The 18,064-nt window shown below is 43.8% G+C and overlaps 3 protein-coding genes across 4 annotated transcripts in view; 1 reads left to right on the top strand and 2 right to left on the bottom strand.

Annotated features, from left to right (window-relative positions):
- The window catches only part of LOC124479268 (zinc finger protein 658B-like), a 375,953-nt gene that overhangs the window by 194,922 nt on the left and 162,967 nt on the right, over positions 1–18,064 (bottom strand). The gene's annotated exons all lie outside the window — the stretch shown is intronic.
- LOC124479328 (transmembrane protein 184B-like) lies at positions 1,969–17,444 on the bottom strand. Of its 2 annotated transcripts, none has more exons than XM_047038047.1 (7): positions 17,426–17,444; positions 5,961–6,051; positions 5,637–5,712; positions 5,384–5,475; positions 4,565–4,734; positions 4,115–4,309; positions 1,969–2,308 (listed from the first exon to the last, which is right to left on the bottom strand). In XM_047038047.1, exons 2-7 carry the CDS (start codon positions 5,987–5,989, stop codon positions 2,079–2,081), a joined length of 792 nt encoding a protein of 263 aa, XP_046894003.1. In that variant the 5' UTR covers positions 5,990–6,051; positions 17,426–17,444; the 3' UTR covers positions 1,969–2,078. The 2 variants fall into 2 exon arrangements, with proteins under 2 accessions (XP_046894003.1, XP_046894002.1); XM_047038046.1 differs by lacking the exon at positions 17,426–17,444 and adding an exon at positions 6,216–6,310.
- On the top strand, positions 8,095–14,921 carry LOC124479397 (zinc finger protein 260-like). Its single transcript, XM_047038140.1, has 5 exons — positions 8,095–8,121; positions 8,398–9,657; positions 10,681–10,796; positions 11,010–11,029; positions 14,146–14,921. Exons 1-5 carry the CDS (start codon positions 8,095–8,097, stop codon positions 14,919–14,921), a joined length of 2,199 nt encoding a protein of 732 aa, XP_046894096.1.

The raw sequence follows: 18,064 nt of genomic DNA, 5'->3' as shown, positions 1-18,064 counted from the left end.
CTCTTTCTTGGAAGTCGCTTTGGATAAAAGCGTCTACTAAATGCATAAATGTAATCAACTTATTAACAAATATTATGAGAACTGGTAGAGGATTTTCCTCTCCAGAATTCCCTGACAATTTCAGTCTAACCAGTAGAGTTTATTTTCTTCAAAGCTCTTTTCTCATCTAATTTCCTTGCCTACTATTAGGATACAAAACCTCATATAGGCCAGTAGACCCACCAGCTGGGGCGTCTTCAAAAGTCCACTTGTAACAGCAGCAGGTTAGACCCATCAGTGCTTCCAACAGGCACACACTCCCATATGCAAGACAACAGGGTTCTGCTTGGGCTCATTCAACCATGATTTTATTTATTTGTTTGTGGAAAACCACAATGACAAAATACATCAGTCAACCTTGTACCCATGCCATAACTATGTAGACTAGAGAACACAGGAGAAAATACAAGGCCTTTCTCAGCTGGGATTCCACTACCTTCATCACTTCACAAATCAAACTGCTCAATCTTTAAACTGTATATACAAGATATGGTTTATTTCAACACTGCCGCTCACATTTTTGGCAACTCAGTTTTCAAATATTCTCCATTCCATAAACTTTGTTGAAGATTCTAAGTTGTCATTATACACGGGTGCCCTCTGCTGGTCATTCCACTACATTCTGCATTCCAATTGGTCACCATGACTGTTTTATTGAGGGGATTAATTCCAGTGTGGAGAAGTGAGTGGATAGAACATAGTCTATGACATTATTTTATAATAATATTGTTACAATTAGGGGGTAAACACCATTGTGCCGAATTCTACAGCACCACAGTTTAATTCCATGGGAAAAGTTTAAAGTATTCTTCTGGTGGGTGACTACATATCCATGTAGCCTATTCTCTTGTTCAAGACATCCTTTGTACTGCCTTGAACACACAATGCCCCAATTACTGGATTATAATCCTGGTACAAATTGTCCAGCCCTGCTGATAAATCCTGTTCATCACTAATCTGTAATCTATGTGGGTGTTGCCTGTTGCATTAGACAACCCCAGCATTTCCCCCAGAGCGTTTCCCTCCACCAGTGTCAACAAAAATATCTTTCTGGAGGTACTCTGAGTGACCCCACAACTATAGTTAAACAAATCCCAACAACACACACATTGACAGACACTCAAACATATGTACAGATATAATATTCCTCAAATATTCTTATCCAAACAGAATAATTAGACCATTCTAGGGGTGTAACATCATGTCATCAAACATCAAAGCAAGCATAAATCATTTAAAAGAAAACAACAGTACCATTAGATCATAAGAGAAGGTCCAGCTAAAGAAGGATCCTTTTGAGTTGCTAGTTTCAGTCACTTCTAAATCTTTCAGTCAGAAAGTGTCCCGCCATCCCAGGTGGGACCTCCATGTATTTGGCAACACTTCAGTAAGAGGCAGACTTGGCAGGAGGGTGGAGGATACATGACCAAGAAAAACAAAATGGAGGTTTCTCTATGAACCACAGTAAATGATACTGAACATGGCACTCATGTGGATGTGTGCATGTGTATGTGTGTACGTCAAAGCAAGTCATAAGTTGTGTTTAAGCATAACTTGAGGGGACATGAGTGTACGTGTGTGTTCAGGTTTTTAGATCCATATTGGCAGAGGTATGTGTTTTCATTTCAATAAAATGTGACCTTACTTTGTAACAGATCACTTCCACTGTAAATATCAACTCCTTCCATGAGTGTTTGAATGAACTGTACACAGCCACACGTGTATGCAATGAAATGGAACAGCCAAAGAACAAATTTAGAACAATTTAAAAACAGCACTGTTGAGTCGATACAATACATCTCACTCTTTAAGTTCTGCCACAGTTTAGACCCCTACCCCCGCCACACACACACACACACACACACACACACACACACACACACACACACACACACACACACACACACACACACACACACACACACACACACACACACACCTCTCTCTGTAAAACAATTTAATCCTCTCTTTCTCCATTCACCCCCCAGGGGTCAACCACTGTGTGTGTGAGTTTAGGTAGAGTGTGTACGAGCGTCCCTCTAGAACTCGTCGTCGGAGCTGAGCAGCAGGGTCTTCTCTGTGTCTCCGCGCGTGCTGAGGGTGCTGTGGCTGCGGGAGAGCGCCGGGCCGCCGCGCTGCTCCAGGGTGGACTGCTGGGTGTACTGCTGGTAGGCTGGAGAGAAGTTATGGATGGCGTCCTGGACCATGTCCCCCGGGTTCATGGTCTCCTTCAGGCTGCTGGAGATGCTCTTCATGGGGGCGCAGCGCCCTGGGGGGGAGGAGTGTGGGGGAGAGGGGTGTGATGGAGGGAGGGGTGTGATGGAGGGAGGGGTGAGGAAGGGGGGGTGTTGGAGCAAGGGAGGGAGGCAGGGAGGACAGGGAGTGAGGGAAGGAGGGAGAGGTGTGAGTAGAGCCCGTGGAGAGGATGAAAGATGGATAAGGGAGAGAGAGAAAGATATCAGGAGGAGCAGAGTGAGTGCATGGAGTGAACACAATCAACGGAATGTGCAGGACTGCCACATACAGCACACTGCCAGTGAACACCATCTACATGAAACAAACACTGATGCAACACAAATGTAACCTTCTAACACTGGAGGAGACGACACACATTCAAGATGAATGAGAGTTACAACACTGTATGACCGGCATCACAGACACAGAATGTCACAAGCTGTGGCCGGGCCAGCCCTGACACAGCTAGGGATAGACCTACCGTACTGTCCATAGATAGGAAACGGGCCTTTTAGTGCAGCGGAGAGAGGAGGGAGGGAGGGGATGAGAGAAAGGGATGGGGTAGGTGGGAGGTTGAAATAAGGATCATGGTTTAACAAAAGAGGGAATATCAAAGCGTATACAGTTGATTTTAAAGATGGAGAAGGTTTTAACATAAAAAGGTTCCAAGGGGACAGGAGATGAGAGAAAAAGGGGAGGAGAAGTAAGATAAGAAGCAGAAGAAAAGAGAGAGAGAACAGGTCAGTGAAAAAAAGTCAATGACACGTTTGAATAAAATAATTGAACATTTAGACCAGAACACCAAGATTATGACTACGGCAAATCTTAGAATTCCCTTGAGTGAATGCAGGGTTTCCCGCAGCACTTTACAGTTAAGGCGGGCGCCTAAGCAACACGCGCCTGCCGCCTTAACTACGTTGTAACATTTTTTATCTGCTGATGAGGAGTGAGCGTGTGTCAGTATAGATTATATATATATATATACACACACACTGCTCAACAACAAAAAAAAGGAACATTAAAATAACACACCTAGATCTGAATGAATTAAATAATGTCATTAAATACTTTCTTTGATTCCATGGATAATTGATTTAGGAAAATAAGACGCATTTTCTATAAACCGCACCCCACCAGAATAGGAGCTTTGTGTTTGTAAATCTGAGTATAAACCGCACTGGAATATATGCCGCACTTGATACAGGAACAATAATACCAAGCAATGCATGAGTATAGGCGATCTTACTGCATTGTGTAACACACTTTGGTTGTGGATAGTATGTCCAGAAAGAAAGTGAAGTCACTTATTTAGTGGCAAAATCCATTGCGGTGTCTCCAAAATTCTTTTAGATATCGTATAAATTTAGCTAGCTTGCAAATCCTGAGGATAGCCTACCGAAGATGAATTAGCCAATGTCGTTAGCTAGCGATGCAAGTTAATGTTAGTTTGCTAGCTGTATATAACATTTCCCTGGGTCTTGCAGCTGTTTGATTTACTGAAATTATTATGAAATGTTATGTTCTACTAGCCGTTTGCCTACTTCAGCAGGTCACCAAGGCCTGATAGTGTAACTGAGACGACACAGTAAATAATTACTCTTTCAAGTGAAAAGCCCCCGTTCAAGTGTTGAGCGTTAAATTAGCTGCACGGTCTGTAGAGATCTTGGGACAAAGCCACTTTTTTGTTCTAATCCCGGGCTGTAAACCGCTTCAAAATATAAGCCGTACAACCACTAGAAAACTGTAAAATAGGGGTACAAACCGCGGCTTTATGTTAGTGTGTTTGTATATGTATGTATGTGTGTGTATATGTATGTGTATGTGTGTGTGGCTGCCTCACCATTGGAGTCCAGCCTCTTGTCCATGTAGACCTTGTAAGTGAAGGCGTAGCGAAGGGCCACGGCTGCGAAGAACATCTCGATGCAGATGATGAAGTTCTGGTAACCAGCAGCAACCGTGCCCTCGCCCACCGACACCTCGGCAGAGTTGATCTGAGGGATGGCACCACACTTCTCCAGGATGGCCAGGAGCATGCCTGGGGAGAGAGGGGGGGGGGAGGGACAGAGGGAAGGGAGAGCAGGTAGAACGGGGAGAGGGAGCAAGCGAGCAAAAGCAGAGAGAGATGTAAGGATTCACATTTTGAATCTTAAACAATGAGTTTTCTCAACAATTGTTGAGAAAAGTCAGCATTTGGCTCATACCCTGATACCCATGGTTTGCATGTGTACATATTGTCTGCATTGCACGTGGGCAGTGATAAAAAGAGATATGGAGAGAGAGAGTTGCTCACCCTGCCAGAAGGAGAGGAAGATGACAGACTTGACCATGAAGAACTTGAGCATGGGGCTGTAGGGGACGAGCAGGTCGCGGGTGGCGAAGTAGAAGAGGAAGAGAGCGTAGAGGGACAGGCTGACCGAGACGTTGTAGATGATGGTCACGTACAGGTAACCACCTGACACACTGGGGGGAGGGGAGGGGGGGGACATTAGCATCAGGTACAGGTTCTGTAAAAAATCATGTGTCATTCCACATTTAATTATTTCTAAATTGGTTCAGGCAGTGTGCTAAATTATTCTGATTATTCTGAAGCAGACAATATCAATTATCAGCTATATAATCAGGAACTGATTTGCAGTGGTGACATATAATAATAATATATTGATATCTTTACACACACACACAGACAAAAACAGTAAGGTCCAAAAGTTTGAAACCACTTGTCAAGATACATCCATTTTGCGTTTGTTTCTAAAAGTAATAGAAATGTTTTCATAACCAAGGATCATATCAGCTTAACAATCTCTCCCCCCCCCCCCTTGCTTTAATAACAGAGTGCACTCTGGCCTCTACAAGTTTGTGCAAAAACCTGATGATCCCAGCTTGATATGACATGTTCCAAAGAGCTTCTGTTGATGTCAAGGAATGCTTGGCTTTTTCAGTCTCCAATTGCCCCATTAAATGTTCAATGTGGCCTCCGACTTTTGGACTGTACCGTAATAGAAATAAACGCATCACCCTGCTTCTCCTCAACAAGCACACTTTCCTAACTAAAGCGTATTGAGTCGTGTCTGAGGTTGACCACTAGAGGGAGTGGCACAGCTCCACTCACTTGAAGTCTCCGTCTCTGTACTTCCCAAAGGCCTGCAGGATGACTGTGATCATGGCCATCAGGGGCTTGACCACACAGAACTGGAGGGTGGCCTGAGGGAGGGAAGGAGGGGGGGGGGGGGGAGGGGAGTGTAATAGGGAAAGTAGAGTTCAAGTACACAACTAAATTCCATCCCCCGCCTTCTCTGATATTTGTGTTTACGGAGGGGCGGTAAAACAGCTGAAACGAGAGAGCTGGGACGTTTGGTTCGAACCTGTTTGCAGAAGCGGAGGAAGCCAATGGAGTAGGTCCTTCCCCAGAGACAACAGGTGCCGTACACACAGCTGGACCTGCAGGGGAGGGCGAGAGAGACAGAGAAGCAGAGAGAGGAAAGATCAAGAGGGGAAGAGAGAGAGAGGAAGAGGAGCAGAGAGGAAAGAGAAAAAGAGAGGATAGAGAGGGAGAGAAAGGAAAGAGGCGAGAGAGCAGAGGTACAGAGAGAGAGAGAGAGTGACAGTAAATGTGTGTGCAAAAGATATATAGACAGAAGCCGGGAGAAAGAGAGATAGATAGAGAGATAAAATGGAGACTTAGCTACTCAATGGGCTTTCCTCTGATCTCAGCCATGATGGCACTCTCCCCTCCCAGGTACTCATAACACAGGCTGAGGAAGTTGTAGATCACAAACGCTGCAAAGGAACACACAAGTGGCGATTTCTTTAAGACTGCAAGGGAAGCTCAGCTTCCCCTAACATTTAAAACAATTCATGGTCAAATATTTACTGTTGTGTTAACATTTTAAATGCGTTAGAACATGTTCTTATCGAAGACGTGTTCGTTCAGAATCACCTACATTAGCTGATTAGCTGGTCGACTGACTGATTTCCTTATCATACACTCCCGTAGCGCAACAGTGCATTTCCCTGTTGAAGCTCAGCTTCCATGGACTTCAATAGGGCTGTTTTTTTTTTCAGTGCCTCGAAACTATACGGTCATTGGATAAATGCTGCAATTATGTCCCGCCCTGGACGCTCAGCGTCTCTGGGGGTGAATGGAGGAGTGGGCTGGCCTGGACGCTGGGCTTCTGCGTGATGATTGGAGGGTCTGTCGAAAGACTGCATCTCCTTTTGATTGACAGTGATTTTGTACTATAAAAAGTCACCGAAGCTATTCAAGCTCAGTTTCACATAACATTCAAAAATATTAATGGTCAAATATTTACGATAGTGTTAACATTTTAAATGCGTCAGAACATGTTCATATCGAAGACGAGTTCGTTCAGAATCAGCTACGTATATTAGCAGGTCGACTGACTGATTTCCTTCTCATACATTCCTGTAGTGCAACAGTGCATTTCCCTGTTGAAGCTCAGCTTCCATGACTTCAATGGGGCTGCTTTGAACAGTTATTTTCAGTGCTTCGAAACTATACGGTAATTGGATTAGGCTAAATGCTGCGATTATATCCTGCCCTGGACGCTCAGCGTCTCTGGGGGTGAATGGAGGGGTGGGCTTGCCTGGACTTGCTGGGCTTCTGCGTGATGATTGGAGGGTCTGTTGCAAGACATCTCCTTTTGATTGACAGTGATTTTGTACTATAAAAGTCGCCGAAGCTATACAAGCTCAGTCCCATAACGGATTTTGCATCTGTAGAAAGACAAACTGCTGAAACCTATTTCTTAGTATTTGCTTGGCGAAATTGCTTGCCAATTTTTTCTCATACATTCACACAATTATAGGCTACATCACATTCAGTTCATTTAACCTAATGCCATTATTTCCTTCGTGTTTAATATTTTTTCGTTAGATCGTTCGTTCATTCATTCATACAGTAGGCTAGTGTCGTAGGGGTGAACTGAAAATGTATATGATGTAGGCCGAAAATTAGCTTCCTCTATTTGAAAGACCTGAAGCTGCCACTGGCTTGTCATGACGTTGTAGTATTTGACTTTAGGCAACTATCGCACTGTGTTAACGTTCAATCACCATGGTAACATGATGACACATTGAAGATGTCATAAATGCATTAACTGTTTATAAATGACAAGCATTCGATTTATATTCAGATCCATGAACACATCATATGAGAAGGTAAGACCTCGATCCTAAATAAACATGTTAGCTAATTTAAAACATTTGTTTTAAAACAATGTACTTTGAATATAATTGAAAAACAATCATATCTGCTCTCATAAATACATCATATGAAGGTAACATTTCGATCCAAAATGAAACATGTAAGCTACTTTAAAACATTTGTTTCAAATATACTTTGAATATATTTGAAAAACAATCATATTTGCGCTCATAAACACATCATATGAAGGTTGGATTTAGATCCAAAATTAAATATGTAAGCTACTTAAAAAAATACAAATAAAATCAACTTTGAATATTTTTGAGGGGGGCCGCGCCCACGCAAGAACCTCGCAAACCTCGGTCAAAAGATGGCCAAATTCATGTTTGCGTCTATTGGGGGATAGCCAAACAATAATTAGGATATTGAAAACATTTTCACAATGTTGGCCTTTTAGTCTAAACATAGCAGATTTACAAACTGGCTCTTTCCAGTTTGGCCTCCAATCCAGACCATTGTTCTTCGTCATAATGAATAGAATGTTTAGATGAGCGCACTGACGTCCGATATTTTCTCAACACAGTAGCACAGTTATTTGTATGCATCTTTCATGAAATATCTAATTTTCAATTGATTGTGAATGTAGAAAAGGAACAATGAATCCTGAGACAAAAAAAGACAAGGTAGGTCAACCTTTCAACACTGATTATTAAAACAGTAAACTGATATGGCTGTCCTGATAGTTGGTGGAATGAACTCTAGTTTGATTGTTTCACAGAAGAAGCCTCCTGAAAGAGACCTTGAGGCAGATAAAAAAGCCAGAGTGAGTCCAACTGTCATCATAAAAACCTATTATTGCAATTATTCTTTATTCGCCACACAATTATAAATTAACACGTATTATATTGAGTGTTGAGGGTGACAATGCAAGTCACTTAATGATCTCAATTTTGTCAAAGGCCACTGGGGAAAGCCTTTCAAATGAGCTTGGTGCCAAAGGAGACATCAAGCAGACTTCAAGTCAATCTTCCAAGACGGTGGGCAAACCTCAGAGGAAGACCTACGCCTGTGTCCTGAAAGAGGCCGCAGGGGGCTGGGAGAAGATGGCCACACGGACCTGTCTGATGACCGAGGAGAAGCATCAAGACGTCCTCAGGTCAGCTGAGGCTGAGAAGCCCACTGCCAGAGAGAGGAATCTGGCCAGGGAGGTTGAGAAGATGAAGGTGGAGAGGATCACCTTCAAGAACACAATGCAGAAACTTCACCAGAAGCTCCTGACTGAAGTGAAAGCTCGTGTTCGAGCAGAAGAAGCTCTGGTTAGGGCTCGGACCACCCCGCGCCGCCGCGCCGCCGCCAAGATGGAGGCAGAAAGAACCGCCAGCCTCTCAACAGCAAACTTGGTGGACCTCCAAAGGGCCCGACAGGATCTGGAGGATGGTTTGACCTCTCACCTCAGAGCCTGGGAGAAGGAGAGGGAGGAGCTGACATCTCAGAGGAACCAGGCGGTCGAAGCCTTGAAGTTGTCCGAGCAGGGCCTCACTGTAGCCACAGCCAAGCTGCTGGAGGTGGGAAACATGGCCCCCAAACCAGCTCAGCTTGGGGGAGAGTTCCAGACGGAGCTCTCTAGCCTCAGAGCTGAAATCTGGGCGGCCCAATCTGCCAGAAAGACGGCTGAAGCTAAATGCAGCATGACCAGGGCGAACCTCATCACGCTGGAGAGGAACCTTCGGGCAGAAATTGCAGAGAAGGATGGAAAGATCCTCGTCCTGTCCAGTGACAAGAAGGAGGCCCTCCAAGTGTCGCAGAAGGCAGAACAGGACCTGGAGGCTTTTAAAGCCAATCTGATGAAGATGGCCAGTGTCATGACCAGACTGCAAGTCAACTTGAGGGAGAAGGACAAGCGCTGCCATGATCTGGAGAAGGCCCTGGACCAAGTTCAGGATGAATCCCGTCACATCAGAAAGGAGCTGATTAGTAAATGTGCAGAGATGGAGGCTCGAGAGAAACAGGCTGCAGACACAGCTGAGGAGCTGCTGTCTCTACAGAAACAGGCTGAGCAATCAGCAGCAGACCTGAAGGCTCTGCAGAAACAGGCTGAGCAATCAGCAGCAGAACTGAAGGCTCTGCAGAAAGTGGCTGAGCAATCAGCAGCAGACCTGGAGGAGGCTCTGCAGAAACAGGCTGAAACAAGGTGCCAGGCTCAGGAGACCCAAACTGAGGTAGTCCAGTAAGCATAGAAACAAGCCTTCTAATATGTCCTGTAATGCATATTGGAGTGTAAACCCTGCATGTTCCCTCGTGCACTGGGGTAGATGTGTTGACACTTTGTGTTTTTCAGAAATGTTTCGGCAAAAAGAAAAAGAAGGGTGGCTGCTTTGGCCGCATGATGTTCTGGAGAAAATCCCAGCATGCATAGGGGGATGTTAACACCTTCATCCACCACCCTCGCCTCCTCCCCCCCTACAACCCTCCTCCACCACAAACCACCATCCTCTCTACCCTCCTCCACCACAAACCACCATCCTCTCTACCCTCCTCCACCACAAACCACCATCCTCTCTACCCTCCTCCACCACAACAACCATCATCTCTACCCTCCATCACAAACCACCATCATGTCAACCCTTCTATATTACAAACCACTATCATCTCCATCTTCCTCCACCCCAACCCACCATGACCCTTACTGTGCACCCACACACATGCACATACATCATCCTTACCACCATCCACCCATCTGACCTTATCCAAACACAAACACACACTTATCCTTAATCAACCTAACACCCTAACACTTGATACATGGCATCATGCATATCAATATTCTTGCATGCTGAATAGCTCAATAAAAGATGCCTCCCAAAACTTGTGGTCTGGCTTTTTCCTTCCTCATGATAGTGGCGTAAGCCTTTGTACAAGGGATGAAACTGACCTAATAGATAAACGTTCCATGGAATCACATGACATGGAATGTGTTCTAGACTGATAGTTACAAAGCTCTGTGTGTGTGTGTGTTTGTTTGAGGCATGTCCACATTGCCTTGAGTGGCTGCTGGTGTCGGGTTGTTTGCTTTTGTGAGCACGCTCCCTCTCTCTCTCCTGCTCGTACTACCGGGACCTCTCCCCCCACTGGCCCCTGCAGGGTCGGTGGTGACCTCCGCCCCTCTCGTTGCTTTTTGTCGTTGTGTTGTCTAAAAATTATTGACGTAAGACTGTCAATAACATTTGACCCTCATCCCCCAGGTCCCTCTCCACGCCGTCGCCCTCAACCTCTCCCTCAACTGCATCGCCGCGGTGACCGACACCGACCTCGCCGCCTACCCTCGCCTACGCTCGCCTGAGCACCCTGCGTCTCCATGGCAACCGCCTCCGGAGCATGGCGGGGAGGGCGTTCAGCTCACTTTCGTTCAGCTTCTATGCACCCCTTCCGCCCCGTTTTGCTGGTGTTGACCCCACGATTGTCATTGTATAATTCGCACTGTGTTTTTGACCCTTTACTTCAAAAAGTCAGATTTACATAACGGTCTGGCTAAAACCTTTAGCCAGGCTAGCAATTTTACAGTTCACAGCAGGATCCACACTGGAGAGAAGCTGTGACTTCTGTGATAAATCCTGAGACAGGCATGTCAATGAAGAACTCACAGTAGGACCCACACAGAAGAGAAGATCTAAAAACACACATTGACTATTTATGTACAACAAATGACATATTGAAAACTGTATGGCATATATATGATAGTAAAAACAAGGGGGTAAAATTGTCCCAGCAGTCACCACCTGATAGAACTTCTGTATGACGCACAGCTGGAAGAACTACTGGCCTGCAACTACTGGGACAGTACATGAACTGCAACTGAAGTGTTGAGATACACAACTCTGTATCCCAACTGTGAATGATTTTGTGAGGCCAAACTTGCCTCCAAAAAAGGCCATTGCATGAAATTGCGAGGTTCATTAGGCAAAATACATTGAATGATGGAGAATAAAACATTGTGGTCTTTGGTCAAATTGAAAATAAAGTAAATCATCCGTGGCAGTTGTTTGTCGCTTGAATTTTGCAATCTCTGACCTTGCCTGAGACGTCAAACAATAGGTGTTGCAACAAAATTGGTGACAACAAACATTACAATGGGTTAGCACATTTGTTCGTTCTAAAATCACAAAACTCTTAACATACACTTGACACAAGTCTGTGGATACAGAATGCAGAATGCATTGAATGACAAAAAATTGTTTGTGTTAAAATCATTGTAGTTACATTTTGTGAGCCAGCATACTCCTGCCAGAGCATTTCGCTATCGAGGGTATAGTTTTTGACCCTTTCCCTCAAAAGTCAGATTTACATAACGGTGTGGCGGCTGCGAGGATCACAATGTAGACTTACAATATAAATTGGTGTGTGAGTGTTGCCTATGAATATAATTCCCAGCAAAGAATACATTCTCAATTATTTGTCAGTGAGTAGGCCTACATGAGCATCTGTTGCATAATCGCACATTACATCGCTGACCCATTACGATAGGACTGAGAGATGTATCATCAGACCCTAAACTAAATAGTCCGTGGTGCAGCAGAGGCTACTGCTGCCATCTATTGGTAGATTGTGGTAATGCACGCAACCAAACTTCCATATAACGAGTGGAATACATCGTTTTCAAAAAGTGCAGTGATACATACACGTCCCGTCGCAGCAATTTAAAATGTTCAAAAAAAGGTGTTTTGTGTTGGCCTCAGAGACATGCATACCAGAACATGACATCGAGACATGTTATCATTCTTCATGTTGAATTTACATTCACACAAAGAAGCCTGACTCACCTTCTGAAGAGTATGACTTTACCTTCGTTCATCCAGCTTCATAGACAGAACCCAGTGACATGGCTTTATTGAGTAAATATCTGAGGATGGGCAGTATTTTTGTAAATCTCACAAAACATCTTAGTTGGTAAATACTCAAAAGAGCCAGCCTGTATGTGTTGGGCGTCTGGTTTTGGAGAGAGGCCCTCTTACTGGACGATATCCGTTCCTTTATAAATAGTATTTCGCTATTTTTAATTATACCTTTTTATTGATATTAATATAATCGTGTTTATAGTTTCACACATGCAACAGGACGAGGTCTGTCTTTAGATAAGGGAGGGGGGCTCTAACTGCTGCTCCCAAGGTTTCAGCATTTTTTTTTGTTTCGTTATATTTTTTTTGTCTTCCTTGAGGTTTTTGGTTGGTTGAGGGGAAGTTCTATGGCCGTATGTGAAGCCCTCTGTGACAAATTGCTTGTAAAAAGGGCTATACAAATAAATGTGATTTGAATTTGATGATCAGTTGTCCAATGCCTACTGATCACTTACATTTGCAAGTAAAGAGTCAAGAGACTGGATGGTTCTGAAACAAAAGGGTTTATCGTCATATTTACCAGATGATTGCCCGATAACCGGGCAGTTTACACCCTTCTCTCCTACCTCACTGGAGGATGAAGACTGAAACAGAGATGTGTTAAACGTAGGGCTGGGAAGTAGGCCTATATACTCAGATTTAGGTCATCACAGTATAAATCTGTAGCACTGATGGTAACGGTAGGCTATACAACACAATATATATGTTTTTCTTAAAAAATGTTGTCCATTTGTTTCAATAGACTACAATCTGTCCCGGCCATAATCTGCTGCCCTCACATTCATTACTCTGGGCCCACACTCCTCCTTCACATCTGGGTCCCCCTGAAATACACACAAGCATCACATGAAAGCATGAAGGAAACATTAGTCCCAAAGCAAATAGGCCATATTACATTCACCTGGTTTCCTTTGATGTAGAAATCTTCTGGAGAAATAATCTCCAATACTTGGGTTAATATCGTGTATCATTGTAATGCATCATTGTAAATGTATGTTGGGCACTGTCGGGACACAGCAGGATATGTGAATACAAACAATTCATCTTGGGAATTACATGTATGTTATTTACACATGAAACAGTCCACATATAATATATCTAAGTTCAGAATATAACCTTTTGAAATTCCCTTTGCCCTTCAGCATGTACATGTTTCTCTGTTTTTGTGCTTTGTACGTATGCCACCCAAGAAGAAGAAAGGGAACTTTTTCATTAAGCAGAGTGTTAGTCAGGCATATTAACTAGTCACACAAACAAACTAGCAGTGATAGTGACCAGGCTTCCAAATGCAGATTCTACTGTGGAAAATAGTATTAACTGGTGATAGTATATGTGACCCAGGATATAGTTACAGCTAAACCCGGCTTCTGTAAAACGAACACATGTCTCTTTTACCATGTCTAATGATATAGCCTATACTTTTGAAGAAAACCAAAAACTATGAAGAGGAGTTGTATGCCAAATACGTTTTGTCAGAGTGTTTTGTATTTCTCCAGTGAAAATAAACCTGAGAAACAAACACCTCTCATCAAATGATCAACATTACATATGCAAAGTGGCTCATTATGACAGACAAAAGATTTCATTTATATGTGAAAGCTGCAGATCTCCTACTGGCCAATCATACTTGATCATGGGCGGACACTAGACAGGGGAGACACCATAAGGCTCCAGAGAGACTACAGAGAGAGAGACTCAACCAGAAACAGCAGTAACCAGACTGAGGATCAACCAGAGAGAAACAAGCTTCCAGAAACTGGATACAGGATAAAGAGAGACCAGAAAGTGAACAAAGAGAGAGCTGAGTTATGGAGACACATCACTGTGATACATGTGGGAAGAGCTTTTCCTCATCCAGTAACCTCAAGAAGCACATGAGGATCCACACTGGAGAGAAGCCCTACAGCTGTGACCTCTGTGGTAAAACCTTTGGCCAGGCTGACCATTTCAGAGCTCATAGCAGGATCCACACTGGAGAGAAGCCCTACAGCTGTGACCTCTGTGGTAAAAGCTTTAGACAGACTGGGGATTTGACAGCTCACCGCAGAATCCACACAGGAGAGAAGCCATACAGCTGTGACCTCTGTGGTAAAACCTTTGGCAAGAAAAGCAATTTCACAGCTCACTGCAGGATCCACACAGGAGAGAAGCCCTACAGCTGTGACCTCTGTGGTAAAACCTTTAGCCAGGCTGGCAGTTTCACAATTCATAGCAGGATCCACACTGGAGAGAAGCCATACAGCTGTGACCTCTGTGGTAAAACCTTTAGCCAGGCTAGCAGTTACACAGCTCACCGCAGAATCCACACAGGAGAGAAGCCATACAGCTGTGACCTCTGTGGTAAAACCTTTAGCCGTGCTAGCAGTTACACAGCTCACCGCAGAATCCACACAGGAGAGAAGCCCTACAGCTGTGACCTCTGTGGTAAAACCTTTAGCCAGGCTGGCAGTTTCACAATTCATAGCAGGATCCACACTGGAGAGAAGCCCTACAGCTGTGACCTCTGTGGTAAAACTTTTAGACATGCTAACAGTTTCAGAGCTCATAGTAGGATCCACACTGCTATTTATGTCCAACAAATGACATATTGAAGACTTTCTTGGCTATGCTTTGGAAATACCTGTCCGAGGACATAACATTATATTTCATTCACTGTACATCATGCAAAAATACACCAGATTGGTTCGCAGAGAGTGCATATGGAAAATAAAGCAGAAGAACAAGAACCACAACAAGCAATACAGAGAATAATTATACCTTTTTATTAATTTTATTATTATGATGTTTACATCACACATGCAACAGGACGAGGGACGTAACAGCCTGTTGTCTACACCTCTCACCAACTGTCTTCAGGGGAGGGGAGCACTAACTGCTCCTCCGAAGGTTTCTTTCATTTTTTTTTTCTTTTTTTTGTCTTCCTTGAGGTTTTTGGTTGGTTGAGGGGAAGTATATGGGCCTATGTGAAGCCCTCGTGACATTGCTTGTGAAAAGGGCTATACAAATAAATGTGATTTGAATTTGATGATCAGTTGTCCAATGCCTACTGATCTCTATCCATTGTTGAAGACTATGGACGCACTTACATTTGCAAGTAAAGGGTCAAGAGACTGGATGGTTCTGAAACAAAAGGGTTTATCGTCCTATTTACCAGAGAGCTGTGACCTCTGTGGTAAAACCTTTAGCCAGGCTGGCAGTTTCACAATTCATAGCAGGATCCACTCTGGAGAGAAGCCCTACAGCTGTGACCTCTGTGGTAAAACCTTTGGCCAGGCTGACAATTTCAGAGCTCATAGCAGGATCCACACTGGAGAGAATCCCTACAGCTGTGACCTCTGTGGTAAAACCTTTAGCCAGGCTGGGAATTTGACAGCTCACCGCAGAATCCACACAGGAGAGAAGCCATACAGCTGTGACCTCTGTGGTGAAACCTTTGGCAAGAAAAGCAATTTCACAGCTCACTGCAGGATCCACACAGGAGAGAAGCCCTACAGCTGTGACCTCTGTGGTAAAGCCTTTAGCCAGGCTGGCAGTTTTACAATTCATAGCAGGATCCACACTGGAGAGAAGCCCTACAGCTGTGACCTCTGTGGTAAAAGCTTTAGACAGACTGGGGATTTGACAGCTCACCGCAGAATCCACACAGGAGAGAAGCCCTACAGCTGTGACCTCTGTGGTAAAACCTTTGGCAATAAAAGCAATTTCACAGCTCACTGCAGGATCCACACAGGAGAGAAGCCCTACAGCTGTGACCTCTGTGGTAAAACCTTTGGCAATAAAAGCAATTTCACAGCTCACTGCAGGATCCACACTGGAGAGAAGCCCTACAGCTGTGACCTCTGTGGTAAAACCTTTAGCCGTGCTAGCAGTTACACAGCTCACCGCAGAATCCACACAGGAGAGAAGCCATACAGCTGTGACCTCTGTGGTAAAACCTTTAGCCGTGCTAGCAGTTACACAGCCCACCGCAGAATCCACACAGGAGAGAAGCCATACAGCTGTGACCTCTGTGGTAAAACCTTTAGCCGTGCTAGCAGTTACACAGCTCACCGCAGAATCCACACAGGAGAGAAGCCCTACAGCTGTGACCTCTGAGGTAAAACCTTTAGCCAGGCTGGCAGTTTCACAATTCATAGCAGGATCCACACTGGAGAGAAGCCCTACAGATGTGACCTCTGTGGTAAAACTTTTAGACATGCTAACAGTTTCAGAGCTCATAGTAGGATCCACACTGCTATTTATTTCCAAAAAATGACATATTGAAGACTTTCTTGGCTATGCTTTGGAAATACCTGTCCGAGGACATAACATTATATTTCATTCACTGTACATCATGCAAAAATACACCAGATTGGTTCGCAGAGAGTGCATATGGAAAATAAAGCAGAAGAACAAGAACCACAACAAGCAATACAGGGAATAATTATACCTTTTTATTAATTTTATTATTATCATGTTCGCATCACACATGCAACAGGACGAGGGACGTAACAGCCTGTGGTCTACACCTCTCACCAACTGTCTTTAGAGGAGGGGAGCACTAACTGCTCCTCCCAACGTTTCTTTCTTTCTTTCTTTCTTTCATTTTTTTTTTTTTTTTGTCTTCCTTGAGGTTTTTAGTTGGTTGAGGGGAAGTATATGGGCCTATGTGAAGCCCTCATGACATTGCTTGTGAAAAGGGCTATACAAATAAATGTGATTTGAATTTGAGGATCAGTTGTCCAAAGCCTACTGATCTCTATCCATTGTTGAAGACTATGGACGCACTTACATTTGCAAGTAAAGGGTCAAGAGACTGGATGGTTCTGAAACAAAAGGGTTTATCGTCCTATTTACCAGATGATTGCCCGATAACTGGGCAGTTTACACCCTTCTCTCCTACCTCACTGGAAGATGAAGACTGGAACAGAGATGTGTTAAACATTGGGCTGGGCAGTAGGCCTATGTACTCAAATTTACGTCATCGCGGTATAAATCAGTAACACGGATGGTAACGGTAGGCTATATATCACGATATATACGTTTTTCTTAACATTTTTTGTCCATTTGTTTCAATAGACTACAATCTGCCCCGGCCATAATCTGCTGCCCTCACATTCATTCCTCTGGGCCCACACTCCTCCTTCACATCTGGGTCCCCCTGAAATACACACAAGCATCACATGAAAGCATGAAGGAAACATTAGTCCCAAAGCAAATAGGCCATATTACATTCACCTAGTTTCCTTTGATGTAGAAATCTTCTGGAGAAATAATCTCCAATACTTGGGTTAATATTGTGTATCATTGTAATGCATCATTGTAAATGTATGTTGGGCACTGTCGGGACACAGCAGGATATGTGAATACAAACAATTCATCTTGGGAATTACATGTATGTTATTTACCCATGAAACAGTCCACATATAATGTATCTAAGTTCAGAGTATAACCTTTTGAAATTCCCTTTGCCCTTCAGCATGTACATGTTTCTCTGTTTTTGTGATTTGTACTTATGCCACCCAAGAAGAAGAAAGGGAACTTTTTCATGAAGCAAAGTGTTAGTCAGGCATATTAACTAGTCACACAAACAAACTAGCAGTGATAGTGACCAGGCTTCCAAATGCAGATTCTACTGTGGAAAATAGTATTAACTGGTGATAGTATATGTGACCCAGGATATAGTTACAGCTAAACCCGGCTTCTGTAAAACGAACACGTCTCTTTTACCATGTCTAATGATATAGCCTATACT

The sequence above is a fragment of the Hypomesus transpacificus genome, chromosome 17, assembly GCF_021917145.1.
Source record: "Hypomesus transpacificus isolate Combined female chromosome 17, fHypTra1, whole genome shotgun sequence".
Taxonomy (NCBI): Eukaryota; Metazoa; Chordata; class Actinopteri; order Osmeriformes; family Osmeridae; genus Hypomesus; species Hypomesus transpacificus.
This window is presented reverse-complemented; position numbering and strand designations above follow the sequence as displayed.

What these genes read in the sequence shown, in the direction of transcription:
- LOC124479328 (XM_047038047.1), bottom strand. Translation starts at nt 5,989, where the DNA reads ATGGCTGAGATCAGAGGAAAGCCCATTGA. An exon ending in ATCAGAGGAAAGCCCATTGA is followed by an intron (nt 5,713 to 5,960) that starts GTAGCTAAGTCT and finishes CCTCCCCTGCAG; the next exon opens with GTCCAGCTGTGTGTACGGCA. An exon ending in TCCTCCGCTTCTGCAAACAG is followed by an intron (nt 5,476 to 5,636) that starts GTTCGAACCAAA and finishes TCCCTCCCTCAG; the next exon opens with GCCACCCTCCAGTTCTGTGT.
- LOC124479397 (XM_047038140.1), top strand. Translation starts at nt 8,095, where the DNA reads ATGAATCCTGAGACAAAAAAAGACAAG. An exon ending in CTCAGGAGACCCAAACTGAG is followed by an intron (nt 9,658 to 10,680) that starts GTAGTCCAGTAA and finishes CTCATCCCCCAG; the next exon opens with GTCCCTCTCCACGCCGTCGC. An exon ending in GAGCACCCTGCGTCTCCATG is followed by an intron (nt 10,797 to 11,009) that starts GCAACCGCCTCC and finishes AGTTCACAGCAG; the next exon opens with GATCCACACTGGAGAGAAGC.